Source organism: Macaca thibetana, chromosome 7 (assembly GCF_024542745.1).
Source record: "Macaca thibetana thibetana isolate TM-01 chromosome 7, ASM2454274v1, whole genome shotgun sequence".
Taxonomy (NCBI): Eukaryota; Metazoa; Chordata; class Mammalia; order Primates; family Cercopithecidae; genus Macaca; species Macaca thibetana.
In genome coordinates, this window is record NC_065584.1 from 83,741,463 (window position 1) to 83,768,913 (window position 27,451).

The 27,451-nt window shown below is 44.6% G+C and overlaps 2 protein-coding genes across 10 annotated transcripts in view; both read right to left on the minus strand.

The window, feature by feature from the left end:
- Window positions 1–27,451, minus strand: part of LOC126958818 (dehydrogenase/reductase SDR family member 4) — a 94,384-nt gene that overhangs the window by 26,893 nt on the left and 40,040 nt on the right. The window contains exons 7-8 of one of the 9 annotated variants that reach the window (XM_050797496.1): window positions 27,107–27,162; window positions 25,082–25,604 (exon numbers count right to left, since the gene is read on the minus strand). The exons of 5 other annotated variants lie outside the window; for them this stretch is intronic. In XM_050797496.1, coding sequence (XP_050653453.1) covers window positions 25,490–25,604; window positions 27,107–27,162 — 171 coding nt within the window. In that variant the 3' untranslated portion in view covers window positions 25,082–25,489. Of the gene's footprint in view, window positions 1–25,081; window positions 25,605–27,106; window positions 27,163–27,451 lie in introns of those variants that run through there. 3 more of the 9 variants (XM_050797498.1, XM_050797507.1, XM_050797497.1) reach the window with 3 other exon arrangements.
- Window positions 76–13,854, minus strand: DHRS4L2 (dehydrogenase/reductase 4 like 2). Its single transcript, XM_050797527.1, is given in 8 exon segments — window positions 76–171; window positions 870–925; window positions 1,377–1,411; window positions 1,413–1,511; window positions 1,811–1,862; window positions 1,962–2,032; window positions 7,565–7,666; window positions 13,683–13,854. Coding segments are annotated over 7 exon segments (522 nt in total). The 5' UTR covers window positions 13,812–13,854; the 3' UTR covers window positions 76–171; window positions 870–891.

Consider the following 27,451-nt stretch of genomic DNA (forward strand, 5'->3'; position numbering starts at 1 on the left):
AGGAACAGCACCAGGAGCTAAAGCCCAACTCTGCCCCGTGGGCTGTTGCAGGGTCGTCAAAGGCGGGACGGGGTTCCTCCACCCACCACCACTGTCTCCCCAGTGATGTAGCTGGCATCTTCAGAGCGCAGGAAAGACACAATGCCAGCACAATCCTCTGGCTCACCTAACCTGGGGAATAGGGGAAGAAAGGAAGGGAGTAAAAATCAAACAGGTCTGGCCCATTCACCTGGGACACAGGGAATGAAATTTGCTTAATCAAGAATTATCAGATGACTTTTCGGGATCAGTGTACAAGCTTTCCATCTATCAAAAAGTGTTACCATGAGGATATGCTGTTATAATTTAGTAGAAGCATACTGTACTCGCAAAAAACCATTACCCATAATATTCAAATACTATAGAAACACACTGTTTTTTTTTTAGAGAGCTTAGGACACCAAAATCCAAAGTTATATAGGTAAAATGGTGAGCAATTATTTCATACTTCAAAAAAATGGTTTCACATGTGCACATACTAAAGTATCAGGGAGTCTGTGTGACAGTAAATGGTGTGTTTAAAGTGATTCCATTTGTACAGATTCAGCTTGCAACTTTTTCAGGAATCTATACTTGTCCCTTAACTCAGGACTTCTCCCAGAGCTCTGCACTGCTGAAACCCCGATGTCTCTGGGTTTACCTTTTGAAAGGGAAACTGACTTCTTGCTCAGGCCACTGCAGTGATAGTGTTTATGAATTTGTGGTCTGTGAGGCAGAGGAGAGCCTGCCTGTGTTATCTGTGGGACTGAGACAGTGGACTGTGGGCTGCTAGGGACCAGACCTTTCCATCTTCATGCCTCTTAGGGCCCTTGACCCCATGACAGTTTTACCTTCTTATCTGCAGGATTTCTTTCATTCTTTCCTCTTTTTCCTTGTCCTTGCAGAGCTGCAGGAAGGTTTAAGAGGAGGAAAGTGAGGAACAGAAAGGGAAGAAACTGCCCATCCTCATGGCAAGAGAGTAAGGATGGAGACTTCCCTCTTTCACTTCCTATTTTTTTTTTCTAGCTCCCAGCTCTCCCCACTGCCGTCATGTGTTTCATTTGTTTCAGGTTCTAGTGATGCATTTTGCTGCATCTCTCCAATTCTCATCCATGTAAGGAGAGAGGAAACAGTGTGAGTAGAGTCTGAATACCTCAGTCTCCACCCTATACCTCAGGAAAGGTTTGATAGGAGTCTGGCTTGGAAAGGGCAGTTGGTACAGAGAGGGAATATGGAAAAGCTCAAGGAAGGAGAATGGAGTGGTTGAGAGTTCGGGAATCAGGTACTGGGCTTCCCTGTCCAAGAAGATGGATGCCTTTCAAGGGGTTCCAGTGGGATGCAGAGCTCCCCTTCCTCACCATCCTGCTGAAGCTGGTCTTGATAAGTCCAGGTGCTAGGCAGTTCACCCTAATGTTCCTTGGGGCCAGTTCTATGGCCAGGGTCTTGGTGAGGCCCAGTAAGGCTGTTTTACTGACACTGTAAGGACTGAGGCCCTGGAGAGAGAAAACAATGGGTTAGACTCATAGTTTCCAGGTCATTCTTCATTCTCATTATTAGACACAAAAGACAGTGCTCAATAGGGATCTCCTGTAAGGGAGGGGCACAGTTAGGAAACTGTCTTGTGGCTAAACCTCCCCTAGATTATGGTTTGTGGAGGCAAGGCATCTATTTTGTGGGCAGGGACTTGGTGGTGTGATTCTAAAAGGGGACACAAACTTCTTTGGGTAACATGAGGGGTGGAAAGATATGGAGTGGAGGATGGGATGGAAGGGACAGACCAAAGGGTTCTTACAGGAGATGGACTGAAGGCTGCTATGGAGGCCACGATCACCACTGAGCCGCCTCTGGAAAAAGAAGAGAGCTGACGGTCTTCCCAGCGTGGACCACTGCCCTCAGCCCGTGTGGGGTCCCATCTCACCCAGGCTCTCTCTCACTCTCTGTACCCTCGTTTCTCCATTTCTGGCACCACTGCCTTTGTCATCAGGGCTGGGGCCTTCACATTAATGGCCAGAGTCTGAAGCCAAGAGAAGAAGGGGAAACAGCATGAGTGAAGAGCACTGGAGGAGGCATGGCAATGAGGAGTTAGAGTGGGTTCCTAGGATGTTTGTCAGAGCTGACGAAGATCTTAGGATGATTCAGCTGCATCTTGCACATGAAGAAACTGAGGTTCAGGGAGAAGTAGCTCTCACCAGCTGCTCAGCTAGATAATGATACATTAGGTTCAGGTGAGAAAAAATGGAGCCTGGTTCATCTTGTTTCGTCACCAGCCAAGTATGATGTGGCCCAGAAGGGGCCTAAATCCTCAGGGCTCCTTTGGATTTGAGCTGCGTTTTCTGCGTTTCTTCAAAGTAGGGAGAGCCTGCAATTGTCAGCCTCCTGGACCTGTCTTAAAGTGCGCCATGCTTCTTAGGGAAAATGTAGCCTGACCTTGGATTCCTGGGGTTGTTCTAGCACTTCTCTGGCTTCTGTGCTTAGGGAGTGAGATGCTCTTGGCCCTCTAGGATGGACTGCCTGGCTAGACCTGATTAGAAAGTGGGATCATGAGGAGGCACCTTCTGGGGAAGCTGGGAGACAAGGTACAATCAGAATCCCCACATCCATAATCTAAAACAAATGCATGACCCCTGTTTACATTGTTCTAGACAACTGCTTATATTAAAATATTTCAGTCTTACAGAAAAATTGGAAATAGAAGTACAATGAATATCTGGAGATCCTTCACTTAGATTCACCAGTTGTTCACATTTTGTCCTATTTGTCCTCTCTGTATTTCTGTACAGTTTTTTAAATGAACCATTGCAACTCAGTTGCAAGTTTTCTGATTTTATGTAATAAAATGAAAAATTACTAAGAACAAAAATAAAAAAATGTAAATTAAAAAGAAGAAACTCAGAGGTGGGAGTGGTGCCTCATGCCTGTAATCCTAGCACTTTGGGAGGCCAAGGTGGGTGGATCACTTTAAGGCCAGGAGTTCAAGATCAGCCTGGGCAAAATGGCAAATATTGTCTGTACTAAAGATTCAAAAATTAGCCAGACGTGGTAGCATGTGCCTGTAGTCCCCGCTACTCCGGAGGATGAGACAGCTGAATAGCTTGAACCCAGGAGGTGGAGGTTGCAGTGAGCCGAGATAGCACCACTGCACTACAGCCTGAGTAATAGAGCAAGGCTCCATCTCAAAAAAATTAATTAATTAATTAATTAAAATAAGTAAACGCAGTTGCAGATATTACAGTGCTCTATCCCTAAATAGTTAGCATACATTTCCCAAGAGTAAGGATGTTCTTTTACACAACCATAATCCATCATCACACCCAAGAAGTTTGTCACTGATGATAATTTTATCTAATATATTGGTCTCAATCGTCCCCCAAATGTGTGTGTTTTTTTCTTTTAAATCCAGAGGTTAATGAAGGATCAGCCATTATGTTTGGATTTGATGTGCTGTGATATTTAAAAAAATATATAAACTAAAAGGAAAGGTACAGTCACACCTTATTTTATTATGCTTTGCAGATACTGTGTGTTTTACAAATTGAAGGTTCATGGCAACCCTGCATTAATTGGAGCCATTTTTCCAACAGCATGTGCTCACTTTGTCTCTGGGTCACATTTTGATAATTCTTGGAATATTTCAGACTTTTTCATTATTATCATATCTGTTATGGTGATCTGTGATCAGTGATCTTTCATGTTTTTATTATAATTGTTTTGGGGTACCACAAACCACACCCAGAAAAGAAGGTGAACTTAATCGATAAATGTTGTACGTTCTGATTGCTCTGCCCTTCTCCCATCTTTCTCCCTCTCTATGGGCCTCCATATTCCCTGAGACACATTTATATTGAAATTAGACCAGTTAATAACCATATAATGGCCTCTAAGTGTTCCAGTGAAAGGAAGAGTCACACATCTTGCACTTTAAATCAAAGGCTAGAAATAATTGAGCTTAGTGAGGAAGGCATGTTGAAAGCTGAGGCAGGCTGAAAGCTAGGCCATGTGCACCAGTTAGCCAAATTGTGAGTGCAAAGGAAAAATTCTTGAAGGAAATTAAAAGTGCTACTTCTGTGAATACATAAATGATAAGAAAGCAAAACAGCTTTATTGTTAATATAGAGGGAAAGTTCTAGTGTTCTGGATAGAAGATCAAACTAGCCACAACATTCCCTTAAGCCAAAGCCTAATCAGAAAAAAGCCCTAACTTTTTAATTCTTTGAAGGCTGAGAGAGGTGAGGAAGCTCCAGAAGAAAAGTTGGAAGCTAGCAGAGGTTGGTTCATGAGGTTTAAGACGCCATCTCTGTAACATAAAAGTGCAAGGTGAAGCAGCAAGTGCTGATGTAGAAGCTGCAGCAAGTTATCCAGAAAATCTAGCTAAGATCAGTGATGAAGGTGGCTACACCAAACAACAGATTTTCCATGTAGATGAAACAACCTTCTAGTGGAAGAAGATGCCATGTAGGGCTTTAATAGCTAGAGAGGAGAAGTCAACGCCTGGCTTCAAAACTTCAAAGGACAGGCTTATTCTCTTGTTAGGGTCTAATGCAGCCAGTGACTTTAAGTTGAAGCCAATGCTCATTTACCATTCTGAAAATTCTATGGCTCTCAAGATTTATGCTAAATCTACTCTGCCCATGCTCTATAAATGGAAAACAAAGCCTGAATAACAGCACATCTGTTTATAGCATGGTTAACTGAACATTTAAAGCTCACTGTTAATAGCTACTGCTCAGAAAAAAATATTCCTTTCAAACTATTACTGCTCCTTGACAGTGCACTTGGTCAGTCAAAAGCTCTGATGGAGATGTGCAAGGAGATTAATGTTGTTTTCATGCCTGCTAACACAACATCCATTCTGCAGCCCATGGATCGGGGGTAATTCTGACTTGCAAGACTTATTATTTAAGACGTACATTTTGTAAGTCTATAGCTGCCATAGATAGTGACTCCTCTGATGGATCTTGGCAAAGTTAACTGAAAACCTTCTGAAAAGGATTCACCATTCTAGATGCCATTAAGAATATTTGTGATTCGTGGGAGGAGGTCAAAATATCTACATTAACAGGAGTCTGGAAGAAGTTGATTCCAAACCTCATGGATGACGTGAAGGAGTTCAAGACTGCATCACAGGAAGGAACTGCAGATGTGGTGGAAATAGCAAGAGAACTAGAAGTGGAGCCTGAAGATGGGACTGAATTGCTGCAATCTCATGACAAAATGTAAACGGCTGAGGAGTTGCTTCTTATGGATAAGCAAAGAAAGTGGTTTCTTGGGATGGAATCTATTTCTGGTGAAGATGCCATGAACATTGTTGAAATCACAACACGGGATTTAGAATATTATATGAACTTAGTTGATTAAGCAGTAGCAGAGTTTGATAGGATTGACTCCAATTTTGAAAGAAGTTCTACTGTGGGTAAATGCTATGAAACAGCATTGCATGCTACAGAGAAATCGTTTGTGAAAGGAAGAATCAACTGATGTGGCAAACTTCACTGCTGGCTTATTTGAAGAAATTGCCACAGCCACCCCAGCCTTCAGCAACACCACCCTAAGTCAGCCACCATCAATGTGGAGACAAGACCCTCCACCAGCAAAAAGATTACAGCTTCTAAAGTCTCAGATGATTGTTAGCATTTTTTAGCAATAAGGTATTTTAAAATGAAGATATGTATATGCTTTTAAAGACATAATGCTATTGCTCATTTTATAGACTATTATTAGATGACCATTATACTGTAAACATAACTTTTATATGCACTGGGAAATCAAAATATTCATGTGACTTACTTTATTATAATATTGAATTTATCGTGGTGGCCTGGAACCAGACCCACAATATCTCCGAGGTGTGCCTGTACTTAGTTTAAAACTGACTTTCATATGGTCTCTATTCAGACTGTTCATGAATGATGTTCCTCTATTTTAAAGACTATCAGAATCTGTCTGGCTGCAGTTGCTCACGCCTATAATCCCAGCACTTTGGGAGGCCGAGTGGGGCAGATCAATTGAGGTCAGGAATTTGAGACCAGCCTGGGCAACACAGTGAAACCCTGTCTCTACTAAAAATGCAAAACATTAGCCACACGTGGTGGCACATGCCTATAGTCCCAGGTACTTGGCAGGCTGAGGTACAAGAATTGCTTGAACCTGGGAGACAGAGGTTGCAGTGAGCTGAGATCACACCACAGCACTCCAGCCTCAGTGACACAGTGAGAAAAAAAAAAAAAAAAAAGAGGAAAGAAAAAGAAAGAGGGAAAAAGACTATCAGAATCAAAAAGTAGCTCATTGGAGAACATTTTGGCACTTTGGTCTTTATGTGTATGAAACACTAGTAAATAAATCATAGTATTTTCACATCCTCAAACTAGTGTTGAGGAATTTTTGATGACATCTGATATAGTTATGTTTATGCCCTCTAAATGTCATGTTGAAATGTGATCACCAGTGTTCAAGGTGGGACCTGGTGTGAGGTGTTTGGATGATGGGGGTGGATCCCTTATGAATGTCTTGGTGCCCTCCCTGTGGCAATGAGTTCTCACTCTATTAGTTCATGCCAGAACTAGTTGTTTAAAAGAGCCTGGTATGTCTCTTACTTCTTCTCTTGCCATGTAACACGCCTGCTCTCTTTTGCCTCCTGCCGTGATTGTAAGCTTCCTGAGGCCTCATCAGAAGCAGATACTGGCACCACCATGCTTCTTCTACAGTCTGCAGAACCCTAAGCCAAAACGAAACTCTTTTCTTTTATAAATTGCCCAGGTCAGGTATTCCTTTATAGCAACGCAGAACAAACTAATACAACATCAGAGTAAAAAGCAAAACCATGGGAAATCATAAATAATTAGCATTTCCAAATCATGTGGGAGTATTAACCTTAACAAACAAGGACAAATATTTTAATTAAAGCTCTATAATTAAAGAATGGCTGTGAAATATATTATGAATATAATGTAATTATATATTTTCACATAAAACCCAATATTCTGCCACTTGAATTTAGACATCCGGGTCTCAGATTGTCTTGACACTGCAGTTAAGAAAAAAATGATATAGGTTTTTATTTTTATTTTTTTAAAGGATGTTTGTTATAAAGTGGACACTGGTCATTTAACCAGAATTAGTATTTTACTTAACTAGCAGCTTTTAATATTTCCCAACTAATGAAACATGATTCTTTTTTGGCAGCTGAAAGGGGGACAGGTGGGTGTGTAAGTTTAAGCATTGTAGTTTTTAGCATATTAGCTGCCACATCTCTGTTGGAAATCAACAAGGCAGAAGAGCATGCCGGGGAGGAAGTCTGGGGAGGGGAGTAGACGGCGGATAGTGAAGAGCAGATGGAAGCAGACAGTAGTAGGAGCAGCAGAAGCGAACCAGAAGGGCAGGGACAGAGGAAGCTGCCCCCACCCATTTACCAGGTGCATTCCAGGTGTGTGGCATGTGGCAAAGAGTCCTCACATTTACACTGCCCTTGACAAACGCATTCTAAAAGCAGACAGAGTTTGTGCTGAATGTGTTCTGAGGCCCGGCCCCTGCTGCTTTAATCCCCTCTCACCTTGTCCCACACCTCCTTGGTGATATCCATTAGGCTTCCAAAGACAGGGCTGACAGCAGCATTGGAGACTAGGATATCGATACCGCCATGAAGCTTCACAGCCTAAAGAGAGGGGTGAGGTCTGGACCAGGATTGCAGTAAGTAAGGGAGGTGCATTTATCCATGTTGATAAAAACTTCCTTCTGAGCCAGGCGCGGTGGCTCAGGCCAGGAATCATGACACTTTGGGAAGCCAAGGTGGGAGAATCACTTGAGTTGAGGAGTTTGAGAGAAGCCTGGGCCACACAGACTTTTTCTTTATATTAAAAATGACAACAAAAACAATGACGACAAAACCTTCCTTCTTAGGAACTATCATCAAAATAACTTCTCTTTTTAAAAACATCTTTTCTTCAAAACTACCCTAAGATCTGCTGCTAAGCATTTAAGGTTGGCTTCTTTCTTTTTTTTAGATGGAGTCTTGTTCTGTTACCCAGGCTGGAGTGCAGTGGCATGATCTTAGCTTACTGCAGCCTTGACCTACTGAGTTCAAGCCATCATCCTGTCTAAGTCCCCAAGTACCTGAAACTACAAGTGCATGCCACCACACCCGGCCAAGTTATGTATTTTTTTTAGAGATTGGGTCTTGCTGTGTTGCCCAGGCTGGCCTCGATCTCCTGAGCTCAAGCCATCCACCTGCCTCGGCCTCCCAAAATGTTACAGGTGCGAGCCACCAGGAAGTTGGCCTTATTTATTTTGCAGTCTTTTCTTCCCACCTTCTATTCTTCTAAGGCTGTCTCTGAGCCTTTGCTCTCTTCTTTACACTCTCCCTTTGGGAAGCTCCTTCATTCTCATGATTTCAAGTCTCACCTCCAAATCTATTTCCAGACCCCTCCTCTTCCTTTCACAGTGAGTTCCACCCACATTTCTCCAAGTGCTTACTGTCCAGTTCACCTTGAATAAATTACCCTTATCTCAAAGTCAATCTGTCCACACTTACCTGAATGGAAAAATCGGCTTAAATAGAGCTGTAGAAACTTACCACTGGAGGGGTCTTTGAGATCATCTATTCCAATGTAAGGTGGAGATGATGAAACAGGTTCAGGGAATTTTCTCAAGACCATATAGTTCAGTAGTGACACACTGGGGCTAGCTAAGAACAGGAGGCCTGCTTATTCTGTGTTTGGGAGGGGTGAAGTGATTTGTTCAGGGCACAAAGCTAGTTAGTGGTGGAAGAACTGAGGTCAGTCTCCCATTCTGTAGCACACTGCTAATTCATAAGAGCCCTCTGAAAGTGAGTTGGGGTCATTAGGAAACTGGCTGCCCAGGAGAGCCATGATGGGAGAAGATACCAGCCTGAATTTAAAGCAATTCCATATTTGGTTATAATGTCATTTTCTCTGTCTGTCTCTCTCTCTTTTGACCTGGAGGCATGAAAGATTTAAGGCAGAAACTGACATCTAAACTGAGAAAGTCAAGAAAGGCAACATCTCACCTCCTTAATAAGGTATAAGTAGGTAGTGAGGCGTGTGCTAGAGTAATGAATGGCCAAGCAGAATCTGCCAACAAGAGTTTTCAGTACAAAGCGACCCTGAAACCAGACTTTGCATTTGCTCAGAACTGGCAATTTTAATGCCTTGAACAAGTAGCAGTACATGGGCCCTTGGTCAACTTTGTGCTTCAGATTTGGCACACAGAGGAGTGTTGTTAACAATGTACACCATCTGCTAGCTTCCCGTTTTAACTACTTATTCTTGTTAACTAGGTGCTAAGTTCAATTGTTTTTATGCGGTTGAACGTATGCCTGGGCTGTCAACAAAATTAAATCAGACAAAATTTAAAGTCATACACTGTTTTGAAACCAGTATTAATACTTTCTTGAACCCTTTAAATTTTGGTATCCTGGTGCAAAGCCCAGTCACCTGCCTTGGCTCTGTATAAGTCTCACCAATGGACTTGTTACTAGGGAGGTGCAGAATAAGTTAATAAGTGATGTGCGCTGTGCTCAGTGCACGTGTGTTTGAGCTGGGAGAAGACAGTGGATTGCTCTAGAATCACCTGGAGACATTTTCTACTCTGCTGTATACCCCATGCCCCTCTCCTTCTAGGTCTGTCAGCACAGAGACGGGAGAAGGCTGGGTTTTGATTGAACAGAGATAGGAAACCATAAAAGAAGAATGAGGCTGGGTGTGGTGGCTCACACCTATAATCCTAGCAGTTTGGTAGGCCCAGTGGGGTGGATTGCTAGAGGCCAGGAGTTCAAAACCAGCCTGGGCAATAAAGCTCCAACTCTACAGAAAATTTAAAAAATGAACTGGTGTGGGGGTGCATGGCTATAATCTTAGCCACTTGGGAGGCTGAGGTGGTAGGATTGCATGAGCTCAAGAGTTGGAGGTTACAGTGAGCTATGATCATACTACTGCACTCCAGCCAGGGAAACAGTGAGGCTCTGTCTCTGGGGAAAAAAAAAAAAAAAAAAAGGTGTCTTCTCAGTCTTGTTCTAAATTGTGTGATCACTACACTAAAACGGTTAGGAGGTGTTTGCTCTGTGTTCTGATAGTTATACATTTTTAAGAAAAAATATAATCAAGCAGATAGGCAGCTAATCTGGTTTCCACTTACCACACACTTAGAAGCTTTGTGGTGCAGATGAGGAGGCCACTGGGTAGTAACCATTCTCAGGGCAGTGGCTTTTCTCATTGCAGGGTAACATGTGGCAATTGGCAGAAGACATTTCAAATAGCTGACAAGTATTCTATCATTCTCCTCTCTGACAATGGTCACACAAACTACCTGAGAGTCATTTTTGACTTCGCTCGTGTTTCCCACTTTTTGACATGTGGTTGGAAAATCTTGGTTCGTTCCCACTAAATGTCTCTTGGGCACATCTGTTCCAGTCCCACCACCACTGCTCTAAACCTGGATGACAGCAACAGCTTCCTCACTGATGCCCTGGATTCAGTGTTTTCTCTGTATATCCTTCCTACCAGAGCCATATTATCTTTCTTAATAACCATCTTTCTCTTCCTCAAAACCTCACATGGCTTCTTATTTCCTACAAGAATGGGTAAACATATCCTTTCAAGAGGCCATATCCTTTTAACGTCCTTAACATATCCTTTTAAGAAGCTATGGCTGGGCATGGTGGGTCACACCTGTAATCCCAGCACTCTGGGAGGCCCAAGGTGTGGGTCACCTGAGGTCAGGAGTTCAAGATCAGCCTGGCCAACATGGTGAAACCCCGTCTCTACTAAAATACAAAAATTAGCTGGGCATGGTGGCGGGCAGCTGTAATCCCAGCTACTTGGGAGGCTGAGGCATGAGGATTGCTTGAACCTGGACGCCGAGGTTGCAGTGAGCCGAGATGGTGCCACTGCACTCCAGCCTAGGCAACAAGAGTGAAACTCTGTCTCAAAAAAAGAAAAAAAGTAAAAAAATAAAAATAGAAAAAAGGATATAGAGGCCCATGGCCTCTATCTTTCCAAGGCAGCCCATTCTCATTAGTACTCCTAAGCTTGTCCTCTCCACTGTGGTCTGCCAGTGCTCCTTCAGCTCCTCCTTGGCTGTCTGCTCATTTTGCAGAGTTATCTGGAACCTCATCTCTATTCCATCTGAGCATTCCCATCCATTCCTAAAGGTTTAGCTCAAGTACCGCTTCTGGGCCAGGCCTGTAGCCCTGTTAAGTGAACCTGGTGGGGGCCACAGGATGTATTTCCACCAGGATTTTCACATTACATTGCTACTTACATGTGATATGGTTAGTCACTGATTGACCCAGACTCACTGATCCTTCAACCATCAGGATCAAGTCCCCAATCTTGGGCTCTGTCCACCAACCTAGGCCAGGCAAGGTTACTTTCTAGGACTCACATTTGGCTCTTTCCAACGCACATTTGAGCATTTGCCAGAAAGTTCCTTAAAAACGGAATTACCCTATACTGTCTACCACACTACTATCTACTATTGCTTAAGATCCCCTTCTTCTAAGATTATGCAAATTATTTCTGCCAACCTTCCAATCTGTTAGCACAATCCTGTACTTTCCATTTTTGGGTAGATTCTCCCTTCCACTCCGGGGAATAAAGTGTGTCCTGAGCCTCAAGGGAAGAGGAACTTCCTTTGCTGGATGGTTCATATTTCCTTCTGCAGCTGAAAGGCTGGTGTCCACTACTAACTGTGACACTGACTTATATACTTTCTTTGAGACTAAAGTCCAGTACCTGGTAGTCCGTAGGCAGCCAATAAAGGAAGGGAGCTTGGGAGGTCTGGGTTGAATCACGGCTCTTTCCTTACTGGCTGTGGGACCTTGGGAAGTTGCTCCAGCTATCTGAGCCAGTCTCTGCAGACTGAGAGAATAGTCCCTGCCTTGCTTGGGTTGTTGTCAGGCCTAGAGACAACCTTTGTAAGGCTCTGAACACAGGAAATGGCACATAGTAAGTGGTTGAAACAGGGACCTGACTCTATAAGCTGAATAGGGGATTATTAGCTCATGGGTGGGAACATCTATTTTGTGATTGGATTTACCCTTCTCATCTGTCCAATTAGATGGAAAATTAGTAGAGAACCAGTACCAGCTGTTTCTCTGTGGTACTCAAGGGTTGAAGCATTAGAATGTTTTAACATTCTCTGATTGGGATGGGATGATTCTCCAGCGTTAGTATATGGACATAATAGAAAGGCACACAATAAAAATGTACCGGTGGGCTGGTGTGGGTATGCAGAATGCACTGTTATGTTTTAGTTAACAGCACTGCATTGGATCTCACCAAGGCTGTCCAGGAAAGCAGGGAAGGAGGATCAGGCTGGCTCCTTTTTCTACCTTTTGGCTCTGTGCCTATTTCCCTGCAGCTCACTGTGGCCACCAGCCACTCCTGGTCCTCTATCTTCCCCACATGGCACACGGTGCCTGTCATGCTCAGCCCCTCCCCCAGCAGCGTGGCCACCGCCTGGTCCACATTCTGCTGCTTCCAGCTGTTGACAACCACGTGGGCCCCGTCCTGGGCCAGACGCCGGGGATGGCAAAGCCGATCCTGAGAGTAGAAAGAGACAAAGACTGCCAAGGCCTGTGCAGGGGAAGAGGTCGAAGCATGTGCTGTGAAGTTAGACTGCCTGGGTTTGAATTTAGGCTCTCTCCCTATATGACCTCCACGTGTCTCTACTCTGTGTAAAACAGGCTTGATGGCACGGCCTTTTTGGCGCTCATTTACTTATTTTTATTATGATCTGGAACCGCAGCCTCAGTTCCCAAGAACTTACATCACTTTCTACAGTTCCCACCACGGGTGACAGGCTTCATCCCCTGTTGGGACTGAGAGGTGAGAAATGAGCTGGGTGTGCAGCTGCCACTTCCATGATTTGAGGGTCTCCCTCAGAACAGCCCTGCCCCCAGGTTTCTTTCTTACTAGTCTACAATATTCTCAAAATTCTATCTTTAGTTATTTTTTGGGGTGCATGTGAAAAGATGGTCTCCGGTCAGAAATGTAAATATTGCCTTGGGAGGAAGAGTTACACATTCTGCACTTGTCAGTCATTAGCATTTTACCTACTTTTGTATTTTAGCTTTGTGGAGAGCTGGTATCTAGCAAAGTCCCGTAGAAATGAGAACCAGGATAGAGAAGAGTGGTGGGTGAGAAACAGCCTGGGAAAGGTAGGCCCAGGTGTACCGACCTAAACAAAAATCTTGACACATGGCTCTTGTGTCCCATCTAGGTAAGGGGGAGGGGTTCCTGGAGACTTTCCGGTGCCCAAATAGAGTGTCTGGTACATTTTCATAAAGCTGGAGGCCTTGGGATAGGATTTTGAAATCCAGATTTCCTTGGATTTCTAGTTTCTGGTTTTCCCAGAGGCTAAGTGGGGCTGGTTGACTGGGGCAGCCCAGAACCCAGGAGGGGAATAGATCGATGGGGTTGTACGGAGGTGGCACAGTTGTGCCAGAGGCAGCAGGGACACGAGGGCTAGCAAGGGAGGGCCCAGGGCCTGGGGATTTGGAGGGGGTTCAGGCGGATCACGTGACTACATTTTTCCAGGGCCAGACTTCAGCCACACGTGAGTTCTAAGCACAGGGGCACTGGAGGCAAAGAAGAGACCAGTGCCTGTTTGCAGGCAGGTAGGGCCTCCGAAACTCCAGCACGAACACTCACCCGTCGGTGGAGGCCGTTACCAGGGGCCACCTTATTCGCGAGCAGATCCCGGCGGGTCATCCGGGAGCTGGCCATCCGCACCGACTTCCATGCCCGGACACAGTGGCCTAGCAGCCCCGCCTTGTGCATGGCTCAGACCAACAAGTCTGGGTTCCACTCCTTCCAGCGGAGGTAACAAAGATTAGGGCGAGGGGGCAGGACGAAGGGCGGGCTGCTTCCCGGCCCGCCCCCCCCCCCACCCCCTCCCCGCCCTCGACCACCTGGGAGTCCTGTGTGGCGGTGGGCGCCTCCCTCCGCCGCCGCGCCCAGCAGCCAGCTACTTTCCGCCCTTGCCTTCCCGGGCAGGCGGGTGTTCAAAGCGCTCTCTGTTCAAGTTTTCCGTAGGGCTCGCCCCTCCCCTGGCCCCCGCAGGAACGCGCAGACTTTGGCTGCTGCCTTTTTGCATCTGCTTGCCCACGTTTTCTTCTGCGGGAAGTGGGGGTTTTGAGTTGCTTTTGCTTCTTCAGAATTTCTTCTCCAAGAAAGTCTGGGTCAATGTATGTGACAGCCCACAGGAGGACAAATGTTTTGAGACTGCCCATGGAGGTGAGGCCTGTGGTCCTCATAGAGTCCACCAGGTGAGGCTGGAGGAGCCTGGGAGAGATGTGATAGGGAGTAGCTGCACCAGGCCTGGCACTGCCCTTCACTCTGCCCAAGGTCTCCTCCATCTTCACGGGCCCTGGAGGGCAGACTATGGTCATTGACCAAACAGTATCTCACATCCCTCTCCAAAGGGACTTTCTCCTTTACAGGGGCTAAGTGCTAGAGAGGAGGCTGCAGAGTCCCTGGAGCAGTGGTGGAAATGCTGAGAACTGGGGGCACTCAAGTCTAACCACTATGTCCCCAGGTCTTACCCTCCATCCTAGTTCAATAAATATTTGTTAAATGCAAAATCTCTTTATGAACTGTAAGCTACTAAGCACATAGTAGTTACTGCCACCATGTAGTGATTATTATTGCTGCCCTGGGTCAGAGTCTTCATCTGTAAATTACTGACAGTATGGAGTAGATGATGAATAAAGTCCTTGCCAGTTATAAATTCTGTGTCCAAGACTTCAGCCTCCACTTCTGCCAAGTGGGCTCAAATTATCTCACTCCTGGGTTTCTGGGAGAATCAATAAATCTGGATGGCTTATGGTGCACTGTAGAAAGGCCCCAACGGACCCAGATGCAAGCATCTGAATTGGTTTAACCCACTGGCTTCCAAAGGCCAGACTGAGAAGCAGTGCTGGTCCATGGCAATGTTTACACTAGTGTAAGGCAAAATGAGAAAAGGAAACACATTACAGTGAGTTTCATGAAGCTAAGTTTATTTAACAGTCCTTTATTGTGGAGTATACGTTTGCTCCTTTTTTTTTGTGTGTGTTAGTGTTTTCTTTCAGAAAAGATGATGAAAGCAGATGGGTAGATTTAGAGATGTGTTGTTGGTGAAATCACCAGTTTTGCAGCCTTATTTCCCTATAATTACCGGGGAAAAGTCCTGGTTTGTAAAATCCAGTTCTAGGGATGACTTTTTAGTAGAATTCATGGTTGCTCAAGATTCATTTAGTTTGCTCAAGATTCATTTAGTGTATCTGTAGGTCAGCGGAGCAGCTGAAAAAGGATTTTGACATTCAGCCGGGCATGGTGGTTCACGCCTGTAATCCCAGCACTTTGGGGGGCCAAGGCAGGCAGATCACGAGGTCAGGAGATCAAGTCCATCCTGGCTAACACGGTGAAATGCTGTCTTTACTAAAAATACAAAAAATTAGCCGGGCATGGTGGCACGCGCCTGTAGTCCCAGCTACCCGGGAGACTGAGGCAGGAGAATGACATGAACCTGGGTGGCAGAGCTTGCAGTGAGGTGAGGTCACACCACTGCACTCCAGCCTGAGTGACAGATGGAGACTCAGTCTCCAAAAAAAAAAAAAGGATTTTGACATTCAAAAGAGGATGTATGGCAAGCAAGTAATAGAACCGGCCTGCACTGGATTTGTCGTATTTTCCTCAGCCAAGAAGTTACAACCGCAGTACTCTGCTTTGGTACTCAGCATATCCCGATGAGATAGGAGAGCTTAAGTATAATTTTCCCCATGTCCAGGGAAAACTGACTCTGACTGGTCCTCCTCAGTCTGACCTCATGAATTATTGACAGAGGCTATTCACACTCTTGCACTCTTTGGTGCTAATGCACCGTGGTAACCCTTCCCAGGGCTCTCCATCTGTGTGTAGGGCTGGGGAGAGGGTACACAGGAGGACTGCTGCAGGGCTTCTCAGGGCTTGGTTCAAAGGGACAGGCCTGCCGGGGGTGTTTGATCTCTCTTCCCCTTCTCTTCAGAGGTAGGCTGACTGAGGGGCAGAGGGTTGCAGGAAGGTGAGGGACTACACTTCAAAGAGCAAAGGATTCTGGGAAAAGAGAATTGTGGCATGGGAGCTTGGTGAACATCACATGGCCCTTCCTTGTGTGGGCAGGGATGCTATTTGTCCTCCAGCACTATTTCTTTTGCAGAGAGCACAAGGGAGGGGGCCTGTGAGCAGAAAAGGATAGAAGGAAGTCAAGAAGTATGGGAATCTCTAGCACTACTCCTCATCAAGCTGGCTTATTGGAGATAAGAATGAGAAATCTTGGGCTGGGCATGGTGACTCATGCCTGTAATCCCAGCACTTTAGGAGGCCATGGTGAGTGCATCACTTGAGGTCAGGAGTCCGGGACCAGCTGGCCACGATGGTGAAACCTCATCTCTACTGAAAATACCAAAATTAGCCGGGTGTCGTCTGGAGTTTGAGACCAGCCTGGCGAACATGGTGAAACCCTGTCTTTACTAAGAATACAAAACTTAGCTGGGCGTGATCAGGAGTTCCAGTCCAGCCTGACCAACATGGTGAAACCCTGTCTCTACTAAAAATACAATAGCTAGTTGGGCCTGGTGGCACGTGCCTGTAATCCTAGCTACTCAGGAGGCTGAGGCAGAAGAATTGCTTGAACCTGGGAGGCAGAGGTTGCAGTGAGCCGAGATCACGCCACTGCACTCCAGCCTGGGCAACATCTAAAAAAAAAAAAAAAAAAAAGAGAACAGGAAATCTTTCAGGGAAATACATGCATATGTGGGAGTTTCTCCTTGAAATGGGAACTGTAATAGGCAATGGGATTGTTCTTGTGTGGAGGTGGTAACATCTGCCTATCTTGAGGAACAAATGCCTCCATGATTGAAGGCTGTACTCCCATCCTTTTCAAGGGCTGCCTGTGGTCCAGAAGAGGATTCACCTGGGGTGGAATTTAAGTCTTGCATTTTGCAATAGCTGTCCTAGATTGACTGTCGAGTCATGCATGACTGACACAAGCCAGGCAATGTGGGAGGGCTGGTGTGGGGTTAGGACAACTGCCAAGCAGAGAAAGTAAGAGTGTTAACTATTTATTGAGCACTTCCTTACTAAGTGCTGGCAAGTTTTAAGTGCTTTTTAGAAATTTTATTGAATATTTTTAATCCGGTGAAATGGGTATTTTAATGAAGGGAGCCAAAGGCCTAAGGGTCGTGACCAACTCAGCATTCCACTGAAGGCTATATGATCAAACAGCAAACTGTTTATCATGAATGCAGAATGTGGGCCAACTCACTTCTGCATCTGCCACCAGGAGGTTTGCTGAGGGCAATCACTCCCTGGTGCTGTGCTCCTTGAGGTTATCTACTGGAACATCTGGAGACTACTGTTCAAAGAACGCAGTCATGCAAGCCTGCACTAAGTCAAGCAGCTGACTGACAACCACCCGTTTCTCCCTACCTCCTTTACTCAATAAATACAAAGGGCTGTAGAAACTCAGGGCCCTTGTTCACTAGAAGCAAGGAGCCCCCAACCCCTTCTTCCAAATATACTCATCTTTGTCTTTATTCCTGCATTAATATTCTTTTGTTCAGTCCACCAACGACTGCGGCATTTTAAATTCGTTTTTTTTTGTTGTTGTTTGTTTGTTTTTTTGAGATGGTGTCTTGCTCTGTCACCAGGCTGGAGTGCAGTGGCACAATCTCGGCTCACTGTAACTTGTTCCTCCCGGGTTCAAGCGATTCTTCTGCCTCAGCCTCCTGAGTAGATGGGACTACAGGTGCACACCACCTCACCCAGCTAATTTTTGGGTTTTTAGTAGAGATGGGGTTTCACCATGTTGGCCAGGATCGTCTCGATCTCGACCTAGTGATCTTCCTTCCTTGGCCTCCCAAAGTGCTGGTATTACAGGCATGAGCCACTGTGCCCGGTCAGGTGTTTTAAATTCTATATGTGAAATCAGAGTGAGTGATGACAACCTCAATCACTGTCTGTGTTGTATAGTTACATTTCATTTTTCTGGCATTTTTGGGGGATTGATAGTTTTCACATAAATCAATTTTCTCTGAATTGGAATTTTAACTTTCAGGATCATTGTGTTTTTCAAATCAACACATCTATTCATTAAATTATAAAAATAACACATGCTCATTATTTTAAAAAGGGATAAAAAGTTACGTGAAAACTGAAAGGTAACTCTTCCTTATGGTTCCTTTACCTTTTCCCCATATAGCTCTTGGCTTTGTGTATCCTTCCAGAAGTTTCCTATACATTTACATGCATTTTTCTTCTAAAAATTGTTACACAAATGAGATGACACTATACATACTGTCCTTCGAATTGCTTTTCTTTTATTTCTCCCATGTTCCAACCCCCACTTTTTTATTTCTTTTTTAAAATTTTTTTCTTTTTTTAAATTATTATACTTTAATTTCTGAGATACATGTGCAGAACTTGCAGGTTTGTTATATAGGTATAAACGTGCCATGGTGGTTTTCAGCACCCATCAACCCATCATCTACATTAAGTATTTTTTCTCATGCTATCCCTCCCCTAGTCCCCCCATACGCCCAACAGGCCCTGTTGTGTGATGTTCCCCTCCCTGTTTCCATGTGTTCTCACTGTTCCACTCCCACTTATTAGTGAGAACATGCAGTGTTTGGTTTTCTGTTTTTGTGTTAGTTTGCTGAGAATGATGGTTTCCAGCTTCATCCATGTCCCTGTAAAGGACATGAACTCATCCTTTTTCATGGCTGCATAGTATTCCATGGTGTACATGTGCCACATTTTCTTTATCTAGTCTATTATTGATGGGCATTTGGGTTGGTTCCAAGTCTTTGTATTGTGAACAGTGCTGCAAAAAACATACATGTGCATGTATCTTTATATTAGAATGATTTATAATCCTTTGGGTATATACCCAGTAATGAGATTGCTGGGTCAAATGGTATTTCTAGTTCTAGATCCTTGAGGAATGGCCACACTGTCTTCCACAATGGTTGAACTAATTTACATTTCCACCAACAGTGTAAAAGTGTTCCTCTTTCTCCATCTCCTTTCCAGCATCTGTTGTTTCCTGACATTTTAATGATTGCCATTCTAACTGGTGTGAGATGGTATCTCCTTGTAGTTTTGATTTGCATTTCTTTAATGAGCAGTGATGATGAGCTTTTTTTCATGTTTGTTGGCTGCATAAATGTTTTCTTTTGAGAAGTGTCTGTTCACATCCTTAGCCCACTTTTTGGTGGTTTTTTTTTTCTTGTAAATTTGTTAAAGATTTTTTAGATTCTGGATATTAGCCCATTGTCAGATGGATAGGTTGCAAAAATTTTCTCCCATTCTGTAGATGGCCTGTTCACTCTGATAGTTTCTTTTGCTGCACCAAAGCTCTTTAACTAGGTCCCATTTGTGTATTTTGGCTTTTGTTGCCATTGCTTGGTGTTTTTGTCATGAAGTCTTTGCCCATACTTATGTCCTCAATGGTATGGCCTCAGTTTTGTTTTAGTGTTTTTATGGTTTTAGGTCTTACATTTAGGTCTTTAATCCATCTGGAGTTAATTTTTTTATAAGGTGTAAGGACGGTGTCCAGTTTCAGATTTCTGCATATGGCTAGCCAGTTTTCCCAACACCATTTATTAAATAGGGAATCCTTTCCTCATTGCTTGTTTTGGTCAGGTTTGTCAAAGATCAGATGGTTTTAGATGTGTGGTGTCATTTCTGAGGCCTCTGTTCCATTCCATTGGTCTAGATATCAGTTTTGGTACCAGAACCATGCTGTTTTGGTTACTGTAGCCTTGCAGTATAGTTTGAAGTCAGGTAGCATGATGCCTCCAGCTTTGTTCTTTTTGCTTAGGATTGTCTTGGTTATATGGGCTCTTTTTTGGTTCCATAAAAAATTTAAAGTAGCTTTTTCCAATTCTGTGAAGAAAGTCAATGGTAGCTTTTTGGGGACAGCATTGAATCTATAAATTACTTTGGGCAGTATGGCCATTTTGACGATACTGATTCTTCCTATCCATGAGCATGGAATGTTTTTCCATTTGTTTGTGTCCTCACTTATTTCCTTGAGCAGTGGTTTGCAGTTCTCCTTGAAGAGGTCCTTCATGTCCCATGTAAGTTGGATTCCTAGGTATGTTATTCTCTTGGTAGCAATTGTGAATGGGAGTTCACTCATGATTTGGCTGTCTATTATTGGTGTATAGGAATGCTTGTGATTTTTCCACATTGATTTTGTATCCTGAGACTTTGCTGAAGTTGCTTATCAGCTTAAGGAGATTTTGGGCTGACATGATGGGGTTTTCTAAATATACAATCATGTCATCTGCAAACAGGGACAATCTGACTTCCTCTTTTCCTAATTGAATACCCTTTATTTCTTCCCCTTGCCTAAGTGCCCTGGCTGGAACATCCAATACTATGTAGAATAGGAGTGGTGAGGGAGGGCATCCTTGTCTTATGCCAGTTTTCAAAGGGAATGCTTCCAGTTTTTTCCCCATTCAAATAGCTCTTATTATTTTGAGATGCATTACATCTATTCCTAGTTTATTGAGAGTTTTTAGCATGAAGGAGTGTTCAATTTCATTGAAGGCCTTTCTGCATCTATTGAGATAATTATGTGGTTTTTTTGTCCTGGGTTCTGTTTATGTGATGAATTACGTTTATTGATTTGCATATGTTGAACCAGCCTTGCAGGGATGAAGCCAACTTGATCGTGGCGGATAAGCTTTTTGATGTGCTGCTGTATTCAGTTTGCCAGTATTTTATTGAGGATTTTCGCAATGATGTTCATCAGGGATATTGGCCTAAAATTCTCTTTTTTTCTTGTGTCTATGCCAGGCTTTGTTATCATGATGATGGTGGCCTTATAAAATTAGTTAGGATTCCTTCTTTTTGTATTTATTGCAATAGTTTCAGAAGGAATGGTACCAGCTCCTCTTTCTACCTCTGGTAGAATTCGGCTGTGAATCCATCTGGTCCTGGACTTTATTTGTTTGGTAGGCTATTAATTATTGCCTCAGTTTCCAAACCTGTTATTGGTGTATTCAGCGATTCAACTTCTTCCTGTTTAGTCTAGGGTGGGCGTATTTGTCCAGGAATTTATCCATTTCTTCTAAGTTTTCTAGATTATTTGCATAGAGTTCTTTATAGTATTCTCTGATAGTAGTGTGTATTTCTGTGGGATCAGTGGTGATATTCCCTTTATCATTTTTTATCGTGTCTATTTGATTCTTCTTTTCTTTCTTAGCAGTCTTGCTAGCAGTCTATTTTGTTGATCTTTAAAAAAAAGCCCAGCTCTAGGATTCATTGATTTTTTGAAGTTTTTCTTTTTGTGTGTCTCTGTCTCCTTCAGTTCTGCTCTGATCTTAGTTATTTCGTGTCCTCTGCTAGCTTTTGAATTTGTTTGCTATTGCTTCTCTACTTCTTTTAATATTGAGGTTACGGTGTTGAGTTTAGGTCTTTCCTGCTTTCTCTTGTGGGCATTCAGTGCTATAAATTTCCCTCTACAAACTGCTTTAAATGTGTCCCAGAGATTCTGGTATGTTGTGTCTTTGTTCTCATTGATTTCAAAGAACATCTTTACTTCTGCCTTCATTTTGTTATTTACCCAGTAGTCATTCAGGAGCAGGTTGTTCAGTTTCTATGTAGTTGTGCAGTTTTGAATGAGTTTCTTAATCCTGAGTTCTAATTTGATTGCACTGTGGTCTGAGAGACAGTTTGTTGTTGATTTCTGTTCTTTGACATTTGCTGAGGAGTGTTTTACTTCCAATTATGTGGTCAATTTTAGAATAAGTGTGATGTGGTGCTGAGAAGAATATATATTCTGTTGATTTGGGGTGGAGAGTTCTGTAGATTTGTATTACACCTGCTTGGTCTAGAGCTGAGTTCAAGTCCTGGACATCCTTGTTAATTTTCTGTCTAATATTAACAGTCGGATGTTAACCTCTCCCCTTATTATTGTGTGGCAGTCTAAGCCTCTTTGTAAGTCTCTAAGAACTTGCTTTATGAATCTGGGTGCTCCCGTATTTGGTGCATATATATTTAGGATAGTTAGCTCTTGTTGAATTGATCCCTTTACCATTATGTGATGGCCTTCATCTTTGTTGGTTTACTGTCTGTTTTATTAGAGACCAGGATTGCAACCCCTGCTTTTTTTCCCTTTCCATTTGTTTGGTAGATCTTCCTTCATCCCTTCATTTTAAGCCTACGTGTCTTAGCACATGAGATGGGTCTTCTGACTATAGCCCACCAATGGGTCTTGACTCTTTATCCAGTTTGCCAGTCTGTATCTTTTAATTGGAGCATTTAGCCCATTTACATTTAAGGTTAATACTGTTATGTGTGAATTTGATCCTGTCATTATGATATTAGCTGGTTATTTTGCCCATTAATTGATGCAGTTTCTTCATAGCATTGATGATCTTTACAATTTGGTATGTTTTTGCAGTGGCTGGTACCGGTTGTTCCTTTCCATGTTTAGTGCTTCCTTCAGGAGCTCTTGTAAGGCAGGCCTGGTGGTGACAAAATCTCTCAGCATTTGCTTGTCTGTAAAGGATTTTATTTCTCCTTCACTTATGAAGCTAGTTTGGCTGGATATGAAATTCTAGTTTGAAAAATATTTCTTTCAGAATGTTGAATATTGGTCATGACTGTCTTCTGGCTTGTAGGGTTTCTGCTGAGAGATCTGCTGTTAGTCTGATGGGCTTCCCTTTGTTGGTAACCCAGCCTTTCTCTCTGGCTGCCCTTAACCTTGGTGAATCTGACAATTATGTGTCTTGCGGTTGCTCTTCTCGAGGACTATGTTTGTAGTGTTCTCTGTATTTCCTGAATTTGAATGTTTCTTTTTTCTCTTTTTGTCTCTAATCTTGTCTTCTCGCTTTAATTAATTTGACATTCAATTAATTCTCTCAAGGACTATGTTTGTAGTGTTCTCTGTATTTCCTGAATTTGAATGTTCCTTTTTTCTCTTTTTGTCTCTACTCTTGTCTTCTCGCTTTAATTAATTTGACATTCAATCACTGATATCCTTTCTTCCACTTGATTGAATTGGCTATTGAAGCTTGTATATCTTTCATGAAGTTCTCGTACTATGGTTTTCAGCTCCATCAGGTCATTTAAGCTCTTCTCTACACTCTTTATTCTAGTTAGCCATTTGTCTAACCTTTTTTCAAGGTTTTTAGCTTCCTTGCGATGGGTTAGAACGTGCTCTTTTAGCTCGGAGAAGTTTGTTATTATTGACCTTCTGAAGCCTCCTTCTATCAACTCGTCAAACTCATTCTCCATATAGTTTTGTTCCCTTGCTGGCGAGGACTTGTATTCCTTTGGAGGAGAAGAGACTTTCTGGCTTTTGGAAGTTTCAGCCTCTCTGCTCTGGTTTCTCCCATCTTTGTGGTTTTATCTACCTGTGGTCATTGATGTTGGTGACCTATGGATGGAGTTTTGGTGTGGTTGTCCTTTGCTATTCTGATGTTGATACTGTCCTTTGCTGATGTTGATGCTATTGGTTTCTGTTTGTTAGTTTTCCTTCTAACAGACAGGCCCCTCCGCTGCAGGTCTTTTGGAGTTTGCTGGAGGTCCACTGCAGACCCTGTTTGCCTGGGTATCACTAGCAGAGGCTGCAGAACAGCAAATATTTTTGCCTGATCTTTCTTCTGGAAGCTGGGTCCCAGAGGGGCACCCACCTGTAGGAGGTGTCTGTCGACCCCTACTGGGAGGTGTCTCCCAGTCAGGCTACACGGGGGTCAGGGACCCACTGGAGGAGGCAATCTGTCCATTAATCAGAGCTCAAATGCCGTGCTGGGAGAACCACTGGTCTCTTCGGAGCTGTCAGGCAGGGATGTTGAAGTTTGCAGAAGCTGTCTGCTTCTTTTTGTTCAGGTATGCCCTGCCCCCTGAAGTGGAATCTAGAGAGGCATTAGGCCTTGCTGAGTTGAGGTGGGCTCCGCCCAGTTCGAGCTTCCCCTGGCTTTGCTTATACTGTGAGCACAGAACCGCCTACTCAAGGCTCAGTAATGGCGATCGTCCCTCCCTCGTAAAGCTCCAGCTCCAGCTCCAGCGGAGGATGCTCCGGAAATATGAATGTCCAGATTGGGATACAGGGGGTGCCTTGGAACTGGGATGCATGGCGCGGGGTGTTGGCGGTGTGTGAGGCACCGGGCTGGGGTGCACCGCGGGTAGGAACACGCTGGGTCTGGGATGCTCCCAGATGGGTCGTCTCAGAGACGTAGGCAGCATCTTACCTTAAAACTCGCTGCTGAGCTCCACGCTGGGCTTGGCCACGGGCTCCTGCTGTTGAGGCTGCTGCAGAGGAGCCGCCGCCATCCCTGCTGCCGGGGAGCCGGGACACATGCTAGACTACGCTTTGGTAGAGGCTATGAGCGCTGCAGTAGTGGCAGAGCCCGCTCCCGTCAGGGGCGGCTGCCTCAGCGCTTCTCTCCCGCTTCCCAGAGCGCCGCTCTCCCGCCCCGCCCGGGGAATTGCCGGACTGAGCATGCGCGCCGCGCTGCCTAGCCGCGTGAGACCACAGGCCGCTGGCCTCTACCCCTCTACTGGGCTCCGGTATGAAAGGCCGGGCGTGCATAACCTGGTGTCCGGGCCTTCGGGGCGGGGGTAGCGTTCCCTCTTTCCGTGTACTCAGTCCTCAGGCGGTGGGCAGAACTCCTTTTATTCGTGGGCCTGGGTACCTTGCAGGGCCTTTCTCTATTCCCCACCTGCTCAGGACCTGTCCAGCTTGTCCTTACTGACTGGGGAGGGAACTCGGGACCTACGGCCATACTGGGAGAGAACCTGGCCGGATCTGGGAGGCAAGGGGCGGGGAGGTTTTAGAGAGTTCATCCTTCCCCACCCTCGCCAGCCTGGCCCTGCCTCGGGGATCCCCGTGGTGTCCTGGGAGTTCCTGTGCCACCTTCCTTCCAGTTGGCAACTCTGCAGACACCTCCACCCCTGCACATCACGCTCAGGTCCTGGAGACAGGGAGGAGGGCTGGGGGATCCAGAGATCCAGCCTGGCCAGACTTCTGCTCTCTGCTCAGCTAAGCACCCCACACTGACAAATGAACACGTGGATTCGATTCAAAGCCCTGCAATAATCTGCATTTTATTTGCACCTCATTTGCAAGTTGTTAATTTGCAACTCTGCTCCTTCCACTCCAGCTTCCTTCTCTCCCATCTCCCCTCAAATTCCCCAGTGGCTTGGGCAAAAAATATCTGTTGGTCTTTGCCAAGGTAGACTCAGCCTTAGCAGGCCTGTCCTGTGTTCTCAGGGGAGGCCTTTACCCAAGGCCACAGCAACAGCAGGAATCCTGAGTAAGGCGCCAACTTGACGGCAGGGAAGGCTGGATGTCATCACAGGGCAGAACTGATTTTATGAGGTGAACAGTAAGGTGAGCAGCGGTGGGAAAGGCCAGTCGATGAATGCAGGAACAGCACCAGGAGCTAGAGCCCAACAGTGCCATGTGGGCTGTCGCAGGGTCCTCAGAGGCGGGACGGGGTTCCTCCACCCACCACCACTGTCTCCCCAGTGATGTAGCTGGCATCTTCAGAGCACAGGAAAGACACGATGCCAGCACAATCCTCTGGCTCGCCTAACCTGGGGAATAGGGGAAGAAAGGAAGAGAGTAAAAATTAAATAGTTCTGGCCCCTTCTTCTGGGACACAGGGAATGAAGTTTGCTTAATCAAGAATTATCAGATGACTTTTCAGGATCAGTGTACAAGCTTTCTGCCTATCAAATAGGGTTACCATGAGGATATGCTGTTATAATTTAGTAGAAGCATACTGTACTCTGCAAAAACCATTACCCATAATATTCAAATACTATGGAAACATACTGTTTTATAGAGAGCTCAGGACACCAAGATCCAAAGTTATATAGATACAATGGTGAGCAATTATTTCATACTTCAAAAAAATGGTTTCACATGTGCACACACTAAAGTATCAGGGAGTCTGTGTGACAGTAAATGGTGTGTTTAAAATGATTCAGTTTGTAGAAGTTCAACTTACAGACGACCTTTCCAGGAATCTATACTTGTCCCTTAAAGTCAGGTTCATTTGGTGAGAATGTGCTAATTCTTTTTTTGTCAGCGATTGCATAGTTAGGGGACACTTTAATCTGCCTGCCATAGCATGCTCTAGTGGTGGGCAGAGTGAGTAGCTCAAACCTAGAAGGGCTGAATTAATGGTTCTCCATTCTAGCTGTACCTTGCAATCATTTGAGAGGCTTAAACAAAAAAAGAAAAGACAAACAAAACAAAAGCCCAGATGGTCAAGTCCTACCTTGGACCAATTAAAAAAGAATCTCTGGGAGTGGGCGGGGCCTGAGCACCTGCAGTTTAAAAAGCTCCACAGGTGATTCTAATGTGAATCCAGGATTGAGCTACATGGGCTAGATCATTGATCAGAGCTCTAGGATGACAATCCCATGACTTATAAACCAGGCCTGTAGCTGATGCCTGACATCAGAATGGCTTTGGGAAAATTTGGGATGTCTGGACCAGTACAGAGTTAGGCATTGCTGGCATTTGTCCTTGAGGGACAAGATGGAGGAAGTAGATAGTGCCCAGAAGCCAGAAGACAGAGGCAGGGAACTTAGAGGAAAGTGAGCCCATCAAAGGTGCTTGAACAGTTCACCCAGCTCACTGGGGAAGAAAGTAACTCCTTAGGCAAGGGGAGTTTGGGGCTTAGTAAAGCTCTTCATTCTTTTCATTTGGATTGTAGATCATCAACCTGAGTTTGTAAACATGTGTCGTTATTCAAAGGAACTAAAAATGCATGGTTTTGGTTTTGGTCTTTGGTCTCCATGGATGCTCAGAGGTGGAGGCAATCCCCCAGATGGAGAGAGGACTCAGGGCTTCTCCCAGAGCTCTGCACTGCTGAAACCCCGATGTCTCTGGGTTTACCTTTTGAAAGGGAAGCTGACTTCTTGCTCAGGCCACTGCAGTGATAGTGTTTATGAATTTGTGGTCTGTGAGGCAGAGGAGAGCCTGCCTGTGTTATCTGTGGGACTGAGACAACGGGCTGTGGGCTGCTAGGGACCAGACCTTTCTATCTTCATGCCTCTTAGGGCCCTTGATCCCATGACAGTTTTACCTTCTTATCTGCAGGGTTTCTTTCATTCTTTCCTCTTTTTCCTTGTCCATCCAGAACTGCAGGAAGAAGGGAAATCTCTTTAAGAAGAGGAAAGTGAGGAACAGAAAGGGAAGAAACTGCCCGTCCTCATGGCAACAGAAAGTAAGGATGGAGAGACTTCCCTCTTTCACTTCCTATTTCTTTTTCTAGCTTCCAGCTCTCCCCACGGCCCTCATCTATTTCATTTGTTTCAGGTTCTAGTGATGCATTTTGCTGCATCTCTCCAATTCTCATCCATGTAAGGAGAACGGAAACTGTGTGAGTAGAGTCTGAATACCTCAGTCTCCACCCTATGCCTTAGGAATG